This window comes from Natator depressus, chromosome 3 (assembly GCF_965152275.1).
Source record: "Natator depressus isolate rNatDep1 chromosome 3, rNatDep2.hap1, whole genome shotgun sequence".
NCBI classification, from domain to species: Eukaryota; Metazoa; Chordata; order Testudines; family Cheloniidae; genus Natator; species Natator depressus.
The window spans coordinates 90,398,966-90,414,343 of record NC_134236.1 but is presented as its reverse complement, the minus strand read 5'-3'; the positions used below and the strand labels follow the sequence as shown (position 1 = coordinate 90,414,343).

The following is a 15,378-nucleotide window of genomic DNA, read 5'->3' as shown; positions in this document are numbered from 1 at the left end:
AGGCTTCCCGGCCCAGGGGGCAGGCAGATGGAGATGGGTCACCATACTGAGCGAAGAGAAGCAGCTCCCTCCCTCCTTCCTGCATAGGAGATGAGAGAAGTGGTAGCGGCATTTCCCAAGGGGGGAGAGGGAAGCACCAGCCACTTGCTTGCTGGACCAGAGCTCCAGCAGCTGGGACTCGCAGTTTCCCAAGGGGGGAATTATGGGACGGGGGGTGGAGGGGGAGGCAAGTGCCTGGGAGCCTGGTGAAGTTCGCTGGGCTGGAGGGAGGAGGCAGATCCCGAGGGGGCTGCAGCCCTGAGCTGGGCTAGCGAGCGGTGTGGGGGCAGAGGCTGGGAAGAGCTGCTGGCGCTCCCCGGCCCGGAGGAGGGGGCGGGCGCAGGGAGGCTGCGAGGGGCTGGAGCTGGTACCGGTTGCTCTGGGGACGGCAGGGGTGCGGGGTCCCCTCTTCGCTTTGCCTGCCCTGCCTCAGCCGCCTCGGAGGGAGGCGGCGGCAGCCAAGCAGCGCGGTCCTCGCCATGCTGGCGGCAGCTAGGAGCCGGGTCTGCCTGGGCCGGCTCCTGGCCGAAGGGCAGCTGCACGCCCCCCTGCTCCGGCCGGCAGCCCGTGGGATCGCGGCCACTGCAGCTTCCTCCAGCAGCGCCCACAACCGCAGCCCGGGGGCCATCAGCTCAGGTGAGTAAACGGGGAGCCCGGGGCTCCCCTGTGCTGTGACTCACAGAGACCCTCCCTCCCTCCCCTCCGGCTGGCAGGCTGCTTGCACCCCCTCCGCTGCACCCCACCCCAGGGCCCTGGCAAGCACCAGGGGCTCCCCGCTGGGACGTGTCCTGTCGGGGCGTTTGCAGCGCTCCGGCTCTCCCTTCTCCTTCAGGCCAGTAAGACGGAGGTGGGGTGGGGGGGGGGGGGAGGAGAAAATAAACGCTGGAGGTGCCTCGATCCAGCCAAGGTTTGGACCCAAGCCCCCAAATTGTACCATTAACACAGAGAACAAGGCTACTCCCCCGCCCCCCGGGTCCCCCCATAAAACCACCTCCGACCTGCCCCAGGAGGAGATGGCATAGGGCTACCTTTTTCTGGTGGAGTAGTAGAAGCATTTGTTCTCGATTTTGAGGGTAACATTTATGGAGTTCGCAAAAAGAAAAGGAGGACTTGTGGCACCTTAGAGACTAACACATTTATTTGAGCATAAGCTTTCCTGAGCTACAGCTCACTTCATCGGATGCATTCAGTGAGCTGTAGCTCAGGAAAGTTTATGCTCAAATAAATTGGTTAGTCTCTAAGGTGCCACAAGTCCTCCTTTTCTTTTTGCAAATACAGACTAACACGGCTGCTACTCTGAAACCTGTCATTTATGGAGTTGTGACCAAAATTTGCCAAGATACAGCAGCTTGAGCTGAACGTTTAAGGCAGTGGTAGTGGGACCCCAGTGGTTCAGGAGCCAAATTAGCAATAGCAACATTACCCAAGAGCCACTGTAGTGTGAATTCATTGGGTCATTTACCCCCATGTGCACGCGCGCGCACACACACACACACACTTTATTCTCACAGCAAAATGCCTAAGCAAGTATTTTACAGTTAGTTAACAACATATTAAAAGCATCCTGTTGGGTTAATAATTAAAATAATATTTTTTTTAATATGTCTTGCAAAGACACAAGAAACACATTAAAGAGCCACTTGTGGCTCCCAAGCCTCAATCTGAATATCTAGTTTAAGGTGCTGATATAGTGGGATGCTACTGGGGCTGGATTTTTAAGATGGAGCAGAAACAGCTGAACATGTTCTCATGTTAAACTGTGGAATTTAGGTGACTGAGGCCAAAGTCTTGCAGGATCCAATTACCAGATCCAGGTTCAAGCAGCTGTGTCATACACCCAGGCTGAATTAACATCTGGATGGTTTTGTTGGAATGGGAGCACCTAAACTTGTTCTCTGATGAGGCTTTAGCATTGGGAGTGGGGTTAAAAATTGACTGGAGCCAGATGCGGAAGTGAAGTTTTACAATACTCATGTGCCATGGTGCAGCAGGGTTTAGATTTCTGAGGTACAATAGGAGCAGGCAGACTTGATCTTTAGGTTGATGGTACAATTCAGGGACATGGGTACAAAAATCAGCAGATTCCAGGTAGATCCAGTTTCTACCCAGATCCACAAGTGTGACCCAAAATATGAGAGAGACAAGCTTTTGAGCTACACTGAAGTCTTCCAAGCTCTTTCAGCAACAGAAGTTGGTACAGTAAAAGACATTACCTCACCCATTTTGTCTCTCTAGTATCTTGGGACCTTCTTGGCCACACCACCACTGCAAACACAGAGAACATAGGTGATCTGAGGCACAGGAAAGAAGGTTACTCAAGAGTAAAGGTTAAGGTCTTTACCAGAATCCAGTAATAGAGATGGACCATGGCTAGGGACACTCTTCCCCAATCCCATTGCCTCTCCAGTGCACAAAGTGATGAGGTGCTTTTCTCTGGCTCATCTTTCAGCTGAGAAGATGTACAAAGTACCAGGTAGTTACAAACCTTCCAACTTTGACAAAAAAATCCTCATGTGGACAGGACGCTTCAAGACTGAAGAAGAGATTCCCTCAAGGATCCCGTAAGTGCATCATTGATTCCTACTGAGGCTTACTGGGATAAAAAGAGGGTTCCTCCTTTTCAAACTGATCCAAAAGTTTGAACCTGTCAACGTTTTACATTTGAAAGGTCAATGAAAAATTACAAGACAGACATAAGGGACGATGAGATGCTGTGCCCCCTCTTCCTCTCCTTCCATATCGCCTCCTCTCTCCTACCCACCCAGTGGCTTCTAGTCTCACTATTAGGTCCCAGCTCCATTTTCACCTCAAATTGCCATTGTATTCTCACTTGCTGGAAGTCAGGTGGCTGCTGAGGGATCGAGTCTTGTATCCTATTGTAGTGAATTCTTGAGACAGAACTGGCTCCTTCACTGAGCAGCCCCTTATTTGTGGCCAGATGCTTGTTAGCATGACCATCATGACAGAATTTCCAAGAGAAGCCAAGCACATACTATCAAAAGAGTTAATACTGTACATCCAAACAAGGCTAGGTGTAATCATCAGAGCATGAGAGAAGGGTATTAAACCTTCAACAATATATGATCTCTGGAATTTGGAAAACTCAAAATGCTAAAATATAAACCAATGGCTAAAAGTTTTCCAGATCTCTCCCTCCCCCATAAGTTTCCCTTGAGGATTTCAGGCATTTTTAGATGATTTTACATTTTACAGTTTAAGAGTCAAGACCTGGTGCTCATCATCATCATCATCATCAGAAGTAAATAGAACTACGTCCCCGAGCAAGATAGACAGGATTTGGCCCTAAGTGCGGTAGTGGTTTGAGCTTTGGTTGTATTTACAGACCAGCTTGTTTATTTGCTTGGTTTATCTAATGTGTAATCAGAGGAAGACTGTATCAGTAAACAGTATTTTCTGTTTATGGACTATATAAACAAAATATATCTTCTAACTTGTTTGATGTCATCATTTAGTGATCATCCATTCAATACACTTTATTACAAGGCAAAGAAGTATTTGAGAAAGAGGGCGGGAGGAGAGAGAGAAGTATATACTTACTGCCTGCTTTAAAAACAAACAAACAAACAAAAAAAACCAACCAACTTTGGAAGAGGTTATTTCTAGGATAATACCGAATACCCTGAGAGTAAGTCTTGATGCCACAATATTGCTCCCCCTCTAACTACCACCAGCTCAGTTCACGTCACTGACAATTCTTCTCCCTTTTCCCTCCCCAAGTAAATAGAAATGTGAAGTTCATGTAACATTAACTAATGTTTATTCCTCAGCCTCATAGACACAAAATGTAACTCATCCACAGAACTGTACTTTTCATCATCAGCCTTCATCCTTGCTTGGCCATATATAACATACTGAACTTTATCGAGATACAGTTTCAAGGATGACTCCAGGAAGTTTCCTTTGTTCCCTAGTTTCATTTCTACTGCAGCTGAGAAAATAAGCAATAGCATCTCTGCAAGCAACAATAGCCCCAACTTTTGTCTAATATTAATCCCATGGCTGTTCCCTACTCATCTTACTCTTGTCAGAATTTCCTCCCTTACTGAGAAATCCTGACCCCTTGAAATCCATGGCAAAACTTCCATGACTTCAGCAGGGCCAAAGATTCACACTCAGTCTTCAGTACAAGAGAGTTATCCTTTAGAGAGAAATAGGAGAGCAATGTAATAAGTGTTTTCGGAAGATTCAAATGTAAAGCAATTAAAAATGAAAATGATTAGCTATCAAAATGGCCCTTTGCAATGGCAAAGCAAATGTTACATGTGAGTAAAATCTGCTCCTTTAAGATATTTGGCATTAAGGACCAAATCCTGCAGTCCTTATTCAAGATTTGCTTAAACAAATCTCCACTGATTTCAGTAGGAGTTTGACTTGAGTAAGGATTGAGGGATACAGTCCTTAATGAAAGACTACAGAAAACCATAATTAGGTCTGTTTCCTTGAAACAGTGGCAGAAAGCAGGTAGGAACTGGGATTCTGCTTCAGAACAGCTTCAATTAGTGCATTGTGAAATATGATTAAGGCATTAAGGAAGACAAATAATGCATTTATATTTCGGCTTCTGCTGCTTCAAATGGATCCTAGATTAATAGTTTTATGCGCTAGTCTGGTTTTGATCTCTCATACCTAATGTGTTTAGCATTATGAAATACAGCTACAGTATCCTCACACTGATGATCAAACCTCAAGCCCTGACAGCTCCCTTGGAAGTGCATTACACCCTCAACTCATTACTGCAAATGAGGGTTAGCTCAGTTGCTTGTAAGATTTGCCATTGTGTGTGGTGTAGGTTTTATGGGCTGAAGGGAAGCACCGCAGGCCCCACAATTTCACTATACCCTTTTTAAAAATGTTCTATGTTAAGGTAGATTTTGGCAGAGCTTGTTACCAAATGCTTTGTCTGCTAGTAATGCTGTCCGGTTCTCGTGTTTGTGCACTTCACAGGGTTGTTATTTTTTGGAGGGAAGGTCTAATATTGTAGTCTAAGCTCATTAGATGTAGTTTTAAAAAAAGTGTCTTTTCATATGGGATGCCTTTTAGAAGTATTTTTTTTAAAAAATGAGCCAATTAAAACTAAACTGAATTTTAAGACTGTTTAATGCAAAAAGTGAACAGACAGAACTGGATTGTTTAGACACAGCAAATCCTGTATTGTGGCAAGGGGTTAGACTAAATCACAGGTTCTCAAACTGGGGGGGGGGGGGGGGGGGAATATATTCTGGTGGATGAGGGGGCATGAGAAGCTTTAGAAAAGTGGCAGCTGCTGGACGGGCACCCAGTTCTGAAGGCAGCGCCGCGGCAAGCAGGAGCAAAGTAGTAAGTGTGGCATGGTATGGTATTGCCACCCTTAATTCTGTGCAACTGGCAATGGCGTTGCCTTGAGAGCTGGGTGCCCGGCCAGTAGCTGATCTCTGCGCTGCCTTCAAAGCTGGGTGTGGTAAGAGGTGGGAGGGCAGTGGCATAAATTACTACAGAAAAAGAAGAGGGCGCTATCAAATAAGTTTGAGAACCACTGGGCTAGATGACACTTACAGTCCTTTCTAACCCTATGATTTCCAATCCTGCAGATGCAAGGGTAATCTTTAGAATACTGTTTTCAGGCCTCGTATCCAGCAGGCAAAAGGGTGAAATCAAGCTTGGGAGATCATTTGTGTGTGGTTTGGAGAGATTCTCTGTTTTTCTGCTTCCCAGCACGTGTTTAGTTCATGGTCCACTAGTGGTTCCCAATTACTTCAGGAACTAGAAATCAGAGAAAGCTAAAATCAGGAATGCACACATTGAGAACAAGGAGAGAACCAGCAAGTGATGGGGGAGATCTGAAGCAGTGGGTGGGATTGTTGAAAGCCAGGATAAGGATGAAAGAGGGTGCTGGGCTATTTGAATGTAAGTGTGGCAAATAGCTTTCAAGGAAAGACCTGACTATGCTCTAGACAAAGAATCACACTACCTCTGACATGGCCAGTATGGTCTGCTCTTTTTTAGGCATGCAAAACTGCGAAAGCATGTAAATGTTGCCTGTGCTAATTTAATACCAAAATTATCCTTTTAAAAATAAACAGGTGATGCACAAGACTAAAACCCATGATAGTGTGAAACTGATCAGTTTTATTAACATAAGAAATATTGTGAAATCCCAGATCTATAGTAGATTGGATACAGTCAAAACTTTAAGCAGTTTTTGAAGTGCTGTTTAGGTATTACAACTAATACATACATCTATTTCGGAATAGTCAAGAGAACTCCTCACAGCAAGCAATGTCAGTTCCCTTCTAACAGAGTTCTTTCATATATGTGGAAGTATTTGAAATTCACCACATCACTATTGACCAATAACTTTAAATGTTGTTTACACCCTGCTTATCTTAAGCATTGCAAATAGTTCTAGGAAAGATCAAGAATCTCAAGTCCATCTTGCATTGTTTACAACTAGAGATGGATTAGGTCCTACAGTGCAAAAGAGTCAATAGACAGACAACGCCCAGTAATACATGCCAAGCCCACAATGGTCACATGTTAGCCGCTGGAAATTTCATTTCTGTTAAAAAAAATCAACCAAAGTTATATCTGTGGTGTGCTAAATGAACTTCTTGATGTTTCATGCTAATTTTGTTCAATGCCATTTTAATTGTAGGCCAGAAATGCTGGACATTGCAAGAAACAAAGCTCGAGTAAAAGCCTGTTATCTAATGATTGGACTCACAATTATCGCTTGCTTTGCTGTGATTGCATCAGCTAGAAGGGTGGGTATATTGCCATGTATTTTTAACAAGGAGATAAGTTCCATCAATATTTACAAGATTTTTATATTATATTTAATTTTTTTTATATATATAAAAATTGTTGCTACTGACTAAAATTTAAATCAAATTTATGTATTTTAGGTAACACTCCTTCCACAAACCTGTATTCATAAAGCATAAGAAAAACATTAGCTGCTACCATGATGGTTTTTCTTAAGTGTAATTTAGTGATTCACACTCTTAAGCCTATGTTTTATTTTTGCAGGCTGAACACCATGAGTCCCTAACAAGCTGGAACCTAGCAAAGAAAGCCAAGTGGCGTGAAGAGGCTGCAATATCAGCAGAATCTAAGACTAAATAATATTTCTATTAAAAACTGTGGATTTGCTAGTAGGAGTAAACACCACAAAAAACATTACTTGGCATAATTAGTGACGGTCTAACTAGTTAGCAGACTGCTATGTTAAAACATCAACACATTGGAGCCCAACAATGTTGCACTCAAAAAAAATGTTGGGAGGGAAGGGAATAGGGTGTCTTTTTCTATGTTACACAGAGATATTTTCAGACCTTGCAGCAGATGACCAAGGTCAGTTCAAATCTTTAGACAGTTCTAATAATTCCAATTTCAAGAGGCTTTATTTTTTTTTTGCCTCAATTTGATAAAAATATGTAACTGTCCACAAAGAAAACACATACAGCACCAACCCTGGCCTGAAATCTCTTCCTGCTAGATCTTGATTCTGGACATTTTTCTATAGACACAAAATTAAAAGCATACTAAAAAACTTATGCAAGCCACAAGTCATTTAAATACTAGGGAAGCCAGTGACTACGTAGTTGGAAAAATGAATAGCATCACGACAGTATCTCTGTTGAATCTCGTTTACTAGACCAGGCTGAACTGACATAGTTTACTCACTCAACGTTGTACCTGTGTTAGTACCAGATATTAGAGAGACAGGGTGGGAGAGGTAATCTCTTTCACTGGACCAACCTCAAAAGCTTGTCTCTCTCACCAACAGAAGTTGGTCCAATAAAATATATTGCCTAACCCACCTTGTCTCACTAAAGTTTATACCTCACCCACCTTGTCTTGCTGAAGTTTACTTAGTTATTTTGAAAACTAAAACACAATAGGCAGCATTTTAGTCTCTACAGACTTCTCCTCTGAAAACTCTTGGGAACTCCCATTAAATTAATTTTACAAATGAAGAAAGGATGGTGATGGTCAGAGGCATGTGATGCTTAAGGAGGAGATATTTTCAAGGCTAGTTTTAAAAGTCACTTCATGCAATATTTTGTTTAACCCCTCTCCATAAGGCTGATTTTTCTAGCATGGCACAGTATTCTATAGTATGGAAGTCAGCCACAGCTTTTACTGAATTCAGCTCTTACTTTAGTATAGAGATTGTATTTTGCTATTTTCTAAGAATCAGGACTAATTTTAGAATACTAATGAATACACTCACCACTGTAAAATAGCTTTTATTAGTTTTTGTATAGTTTTCTGAATTGAAACATTCCATAATATTGCATACTTTTCGTGTGTTGGTTTGTATAGATACACAATAATGGGCCTCCAGTCTGGATTAAAAGATGCACTATCACTCCACTTAAAGTCAATATAGGCATTTTAGATTCATACATTACATCAAACCATAATGCCACGAGTGAGAATGAAAAATGTCTCATTTAAGATTTCAATTAACTTTTGCACTAGTTTCATGCTAAGCAGCAGGCATTTTACCCTGCATATCAATTTGCACTTTAAAAAAAGTCTCACTTCAATCTTATGATTTAATTTTTGTAAGACAAAAACCCAACGGAGGTAATTTACATGGAGGAAAAAGGATAGTGCATCTTTTACACATAGACCCAGTAGAGATCATTTTCCAAACTTGTTCGACAGTCAAGTTATTTCTGCACCAACATTATTACTATTTTTTGTTTTCCTCTTCTGATTGCTGCTAGCAACAGTGTTTAAAGAAAATACTACAAAATTAAACAGCAGTATGAACAAAGTTCTCAAACGCAAAAAGTGCTATGATAAAATTCAGTAGAAAATTAGTTATGATTTAGTGTCAAACAGCTTAAGAAACTAAAACAAACGTGGCATATTTGCATAGATTAACTTGTCAGAATTCAAATTCAAACAGAGCAAATGGTACGCTATTTTGAAAAACACTTGTTTTTTGGAACAAGCTGCATAACTAAAGGGACACTTTAGTACTGTGTCTATTATTTAAACAACCCCCCCAAAACTTGTAATAGCCTTTTGGATAAAACCAGTATGGAAAAAAAATCTATTTAGCAAACACAGCCCCTGCTCAATCCCCTACTCCTAAATGCTTTCCACAGAGCAGAACTGATTTCTTTTGTCAGCGTCACTGTTTTCCTAAGCATCACTGATGCAATCAGTGTCAGTTGTGACAACAGGTATTGTTAATTTGTGAGAACATTCTTATTCCATGATCATTCATTAATAATAGCTATTTAAAAAAAATAGTGTTCCCAGTGAGACTGGTGGATTTTAGATGTACACACACATAGCAACATAATAGGAAATGCCAGATTTAACAATTTTAGGATTAACCAAATGTTGAGATTAAATAACTAGTGTCCCTTTTAGTAACCAAAGTCCATCAATTTTAGTTCCTATTTAAACTAAAAGCACTACTTTGAATATACCAGAGGCAGGAATTTGTATTTATATACATAAAGTGCAGTCACTTTAACCATTGGGACATACACAATAATATGTCCAAAAAAATGAAGTAATCCTCTCAAATAAGTATAATACTTGAACCTGCCCCCGTTTCCTCCATTTACAAATCTCAAGTAGGTTGTTTTTTTTTTAAATTTAGATTTGGCTTAACTGGAGAGGCTTATAAATGCAGCATCTATGGGGTCCTCAAAATAAAAGCAGGCACAGCTGGCTTATGTAATATCAAAACAAAGTTTGCAAGAAACAGTGGAATACCCTGTAACCTGAATACTTATAGGATTATGCTTGCACTAAAAGAACACTGAAAATCATCATCATTTAATTGGTAATCCTGTAAATTTCCAATATAATTACCCTGAACTTTGAAGAGATGATGCCAAAAATGCCAGTATACTAAAGTCTCGAACTATCATAAAAAAGGGCACAAATACAAGTCTCAAACATAAGAAAAATTTGGCTCAGCATTGTGCACAGTATTCAAACCTGCTGTATTCTATACAAATCTAGGTTTAAAGTGTTTGCTAAATCTTTCATTATACAGAATTATAGTAACCGCACTCCTATATTCCTCACATCAGACCTTTTATTTCCAGGAGAAAATTTCAAATGAGGAGGCATTTTTTGAATTGCATCTTGCTACTTATACATACAATAGTCACACTGACTACTAATCTTATAAAATCTGCTTCAATTCTCACCTTGAAACTACTACACAATATATAGTGCTTTAATAGTCTCAAAGTAAAACAAAATTTATGAATTTTAACTGAAAACAGTATTTGCACATTTTATAAACAAGTTTAAACCCAGAACACGGAATATAAATGATACCATGTTCTAATTTGGATTTCTCAGGGTATCAACATTTTGTTTAGTGACAAGCACACTACCCTGGAAAGAGTGACTTTAACTGTTGAAATTTCAACTATTGTACATGGTTTAAATAGTTTCATAGCTCAAAGCTTTCACTATTATTTCAACACAATATTTGACTAATATATTTAACCACAATTATACATTTTCATTAATCCAAATTCAGACTGGCTACTGGTAAGGGAGATCAAGCAGTGTGGTATAGACATTTTGAATATTAAAAAAAAAAAATCTTCTGTATGCTTTGAAAAATCTACATGAGAACTGTTTCAAATTCTTAGATATATTTCTTTTAGTGAGTAGTAGCAAACAGACATTAAGTGTTTTAGAAATTAAACATTTAGCAGACATCTTCAGATTCATTTTGGTGTTCATATACTTAATATTTACAACAAAGCAAACCTTTTTCCTTCAATCAAATGGAGAAGAGATTGTTTTTCCCCCAATTGCAGCAAGATGGATTATAACAGGGCACATTTCTACAGCCTTGTCTAAAATAAAGAAAATGGAGACATCTGACTTAAAAAAAAAAAATTCAAAAAGCAGTAGCATATTTGGTTAAAAATACAATACATACATACAGTCTAAACTTTGTTTAAATAAGTAGTGTTTCAAGAAAGGCAAGTATTGCAAGATTTGTCAAACTTTTATATTGTTACCACATTTTAATATGGAGATGGTTTATGTGACTATCTCCGCTATCATTTACAACTGCGCAAATTACCTCCTCTCTCATTTACAATCACAACATCCCTGTGGCAACTTCAGCAATTGCTTACACAGCAAAGTATTTTATTTGTAGCTTATCTTTAATGCTGTTTAGCAGCTTGAAATAAGGAGCCAGCATCACATGATGAACCAACTCTCTGCTGATTACAACTTGAAAACCACAAAATGCAGAACAGCTTTTTGTCACATATTCAAAGCAACATCTGGTATTTAAACATTATATAGTTAAACAAAAATCTGCATTATGCTTTTAAATGTCTTACAAATATATTTCACTGGTTTATGCTCTATGCAAAATATAATGCATAAAACTACATTTCACAATAAATATTTTTCACATTCTAAATTTAGCTTTTGACAAGCTCATCTTTATTTCATGCTTTAGTTCTGAAGCAAACTTTTTTGCTTCAGTTCAGAGGTAGATTTGATATAGATTGGGCAAGTCAAGTTTACTGCCAAAATGCAATTGCCAACAGCTCTACTGCAGTAGCAGAAATTGCATGAAAAATTCAGAACTACCTAAAATCCTACTGAAGTTATTATTCAAACTTAACCATTCTTGTTAAATCACATAAGCCTTTATATTAGACTTGATTACTCACACAGTTTCTGAACATATGAAGTGCACAGAAATACAAAAAAAAAACCCCAAACCAAAAACAATGAATGAAAAGTTGTATTTAACAGAAAAGTATAAAAGTGCACGGGCTGCTTCTTTACCTGTGTTCTGCAAAACACATTCAAACCTCTCCTCTAACTTTGGCCACGAAGAGGAGACCCCTGAAAAGCTGCAAATGTTTATATTTTTGCCTTGTCTTCACTTTAATAGTTATAGCTGAAATCCTTCCATTGGAGCTTCCTGCTGCTGAAACACAAATTGCTGCTGACTCTCATCCACCTGAGGTACAATACTGGTATCCTCTTCTTCCACACCAAAGTAATGTTCTATAAGTTCAAAAGCCTTCTGGTAGATCTCTTGGTTTTCATGCCTTTGAAGAAATTCAATTTTATCCAGTCCTAAATTTAAAAGGAAAAAACAAAAACAAAAAGACATGCTCTAAATCCAACAGATCCAAAAGATTTAAAGGTGAAATACAAAGCCAGGATGAAAATAGAGTTAAAACACATAAATGTGTTTTGAATACTACCACTTTAAATTGTGTGATGAATAAATCAAAGAATTAGCTTTTAATATGAAATATATTGGAACTTTCGAGAATAGGAGAAAAACAACCCAGAATGCATCAATCTGTAAAATCACTGACATACATTAGCCCTGAATATTCCAGGATTATTATTTTAAAAACAAGGTGCATGTCTATGCCAAATGCTCCCAACAGCCTGATAAGAGAATGCATCAGTCAGGTACTTACAGACTTAGTTTTTCTTTTGCCCTTTCAGTTCAATTTGACAGTTTATAAACAATATGAAATGAATGTGAACAAAGCAAAACAGAAGGAGGCTCAAATATCTACTTACACAGAATTAAAAGATATTAGTATGCAATATTGATTCCGAACGCAGGGTGATTTATAAAAAAAAAAAATCTGCCAGCAAAGACCCCCCATATCCCTATTTCCATGTTGCAGTTCCAAAGAACTTAACTTCCCTCCTCCAATACTCAACAACTCTGGCTTCTGTCTAACTTTATATTTCCCTACCAGAGGTTTATTCTTGCCCTTTTTAAAAGGGGTAAATAAAGAAAGGCTGAAGTCATGGACATGGAACAGGTAGAAAACTTGTACTGTTCTTAGACAAGTTTCAATCTTTGTGTGGTGTGAGGGTGTTGTTATTACATCTTATGGGTTTCAGAGTAACAGCCGTGTTAGTCTGTATTCGCAAAAAGAAAAGGAGTACTTGTGGCACCTTAGAGACTAACCAATTTATTTGAGCATAAGCTTTCGTGAGCTACAGCTCACTTCATCGGATCCTTATTGCTCCCCCATGGTTGACAGGTATGTTCTGGAAGCCAGCCCAAAAGTGCTATTTAATCCAGTTATTTACCTCTCAACAGTAAGGGCTGAAGCTTTTAGGCACAAACCTGACAGCCAGGACAGAACAAATTTATCTTAGATCCCTTTAATTCTCCCCATCTGATTAACATTATGAGACCCAGAAATTATTCTGCTTCCACATTAGATTGGCGAGAGGATTCTGTAAACCAGAGAATTACCCGTTTCATCTTAAAAGCCCAATTCCCAACCCAACATCCAGGTTCACTGAAATCAGAAACTTTGCTCTACAGAAAAATGCATAATGGAATATCTAATCAGGTATTCCCCAGTCACTGAAGACAGGAGATCCCCCCTAAGAATTATTAGCCTCCTCCGAAGCACAGAGAAGCCTGCATAGATTTTGTAGTAGAGCAGCTGCAAAGAACTATTTTGGCTAGCCAGGTCCTTATGGAAGAGATTAGTTTTCATAATAATGTTAAATCTATTTTTGCCACTAACTTTGTAAAACCAAAAAGTAATCTGCCTAAATTTCATAGATATGATCTAATTTTACTTTTGAGTTTCTGGCTTACTAACATTTTGTACTGTAAGAATTTGTATGTTTTGCCTTAAATTAGATATTTGCTGAATTTTAACTCCAGCATATTGATTTAGTTTTGTCTGAAATATGGCTAGAAATTGGTATGGCAAATAGTAGGTCCAAGTAACTTGTAACTATCTTAGTGAAATGTTTTACATTATTTTCCCTTTTCAGTTACGAAAAAGACAACTTTAAGTGCGCAGCTTCACAAGAAATAATTGCTTACCATATGCTTCCTCTATAAGGGCACAGTAAGGATTAATGCCCATTCCATTTTGTTTGGATTCTTGCTCTCCAAGACGCAGAATATTTTCAAGTCCATTCAAAGCCACCTGCACTATTTTGGAATCCATCACGGTCAGGAGATCACAAAGAGGCTTGGTACAACCTAATGCTACCAAATACCTTTGTAATGATGGAGGAAATAGAGGGGGAAAAAAGAAGGATTGATAATCAAGTATAAACTTTGATACACCATTCTTCTATGGTATAGAATTCTGCTAAAAACAGTAAGTAACCTGCTGAAATAAAAGCATTTCTATAACCTATGAAGGCAACCTTACTCTGAAATACAGTCAAACCCTGGTTTATCCTAATGAGACAGGAATACAGCAGTTAATCTTATAACTGATGTTTGGATTATGTAAACATTTTCAATCCCTTTTATAAATGATTTTACCTTGTTCTAAAAAACATGCATTTCAGATGCTTCTAATTATATCAGAATGTTTCTCCTGTATGTAACAGTCTGATGCAACAGCCTCTTTTCTCAAATCAAGAGTAATATGTAATGGACAAAGCTCTAAGCAAGTCTCTAGAAGGAGACAAGAATGTTTTTTTCCAATTCAATAGCAATCCATTAAAATACGAACAGAATGCATTTAAATAATTCTGAACATTAGCTACCAGAAAGGGAAGAATGTTGTGACTACAGCAAAGGACTGGGATTCAGAGGATCTGATTTCTATTCCCAATTCTGCCACAAACTTCCTGTGTGACCTTGGGAAGTCACCACCTTTCAGTTTCAGTTCCTACTGTATCAGTAAAACTAAGACAGTAATGCTTACGTACATCACAAGGTTGCTTGAAGCTTAGTTAATTATGTTCATAAAGCACACTGAAATCCTCAAGGTGCCATTATTTAAGTGCAGAGGTACTTAAGAGGTAAGCTCTGTGTGACAGAGATCATACCTTCTTCTGTGTTTTGTAATGTGCCGAGTATTTATGGCACCAAACAAATATTTATCTTACAACCAAAGTTTCAGGAGGAGATCCACATCACATATTGTATCAAATCTGAAAAGTTATTTGAAATAAAGGATATTATATTTTTAAATGTTAAGTTATTTTTCTGGCATTCTGATTAGACTATTTAATGGCTGTAGTGGTGCAAAATGGTTTAACCGTTTCCAGGAAATCTACAAGTACATAGCACACTTTTGGTTTCACAAAGACTATTTTTGTGGCACTTGCCATTTTTGCTTAAAAAGGACTGTTTACAACACAACTATAGAATTAGTTACCAGGGTAGTCACATATTATCAATAAGTCATTTAAACTAATAAAAATAATCCAAGTATAGGTATTCAGATAAACCAGAAAAATGTTTGGTTTTGTTCGATCACTAAAGAGATCAAAGCTATTTTTCCAAGTCAGACCATCATAATAATATAGATGGTTATCTATGGGAATATCCTAGTAATTACAGGCCTG

At 38.8% G+C, this 15,378-nt stretch overlaps 2 protein-coding genes across 4 annotated transcripts in view; one reads left to right on the top strand and one right to left on the bottom strand.

The window, feature by feature from the left end:
- The first annotated feature begins 475 nt into the window (after window positions 1-475).
- On the top strand, window positions 476-9,121 carry FAM162B (family with sequence similarity 162 member B). Its single transcript, XM_074948295.1, has 4 exons — window positions 476-675; window positions 2,489-2,600; window positions 6,692-6,800; window positions 7,066-9,121. Exons 1-4 carry the CDS (start codon window positions 519-521, stop codon window positions 7,159-7,161), a joined length of 474 nt encoding a protein of 157 aa, XP_074804396.1. The 5' UTR covers window positions 476-518; the 3' UTR covers window positions 7,162-9,121.
- Window positions 7,214-15,378, bottom strand: part of KPNA5 (karyopherin subunit alpha 5) — a 29,418-nt gene continuing 21,253 nt past the window's right edge. The window contains exons 13-15 of one of the 3 annotated variants that reach the window (XR_012638818.1): window positions 13,892-14,070; window positions 11,851-12,147; window positions 7,215-10,892 (exon numbers count right to left, since the gene is read on the bottom strand). Coding sequence is in view for 2 of the 3 variants with exons in the window: in XM_074948288.1 (XP_074804389.1) it covers window positions 11,960-12,147; window positions 13,892-14,070 (367 nt within the window). In the remaining variant the exon portion in view is untranslated. Of the gene's footprint in view, window positions 12,148-13,891; window positions 14,071-15,378 lie in introns of all 3 variants that reach the window. The other 2 variants (XM_074948288.1, XM_074948287.1) reach the window with 2 other exon arrangements.

Bases quoted from the DNA above. Each gene is read 5' to 3' on its own strand.
- FAM162B (XM_074948295.1), top strand. From the start codon at position 519: ATGCTGGCGGCAGCTAGGAGCCGGGTCTGCCTGGGCCGGCTCCTGGCC. The intron at 2,601-6,691 runs GTAAGTGCATCA...TTTTAATTGTAG, and splicing joins GAGATTCCCTCAAGGATCCC to GCCAGAAATGCTGGACATTG. The intron at 6,801-7,065 runs GTGGGTATATTG...TTATTTTTGCAG, and splicing joins TGATTGCATCAGCTAGAAGG to GCTGAACACCATGAGTCCCT.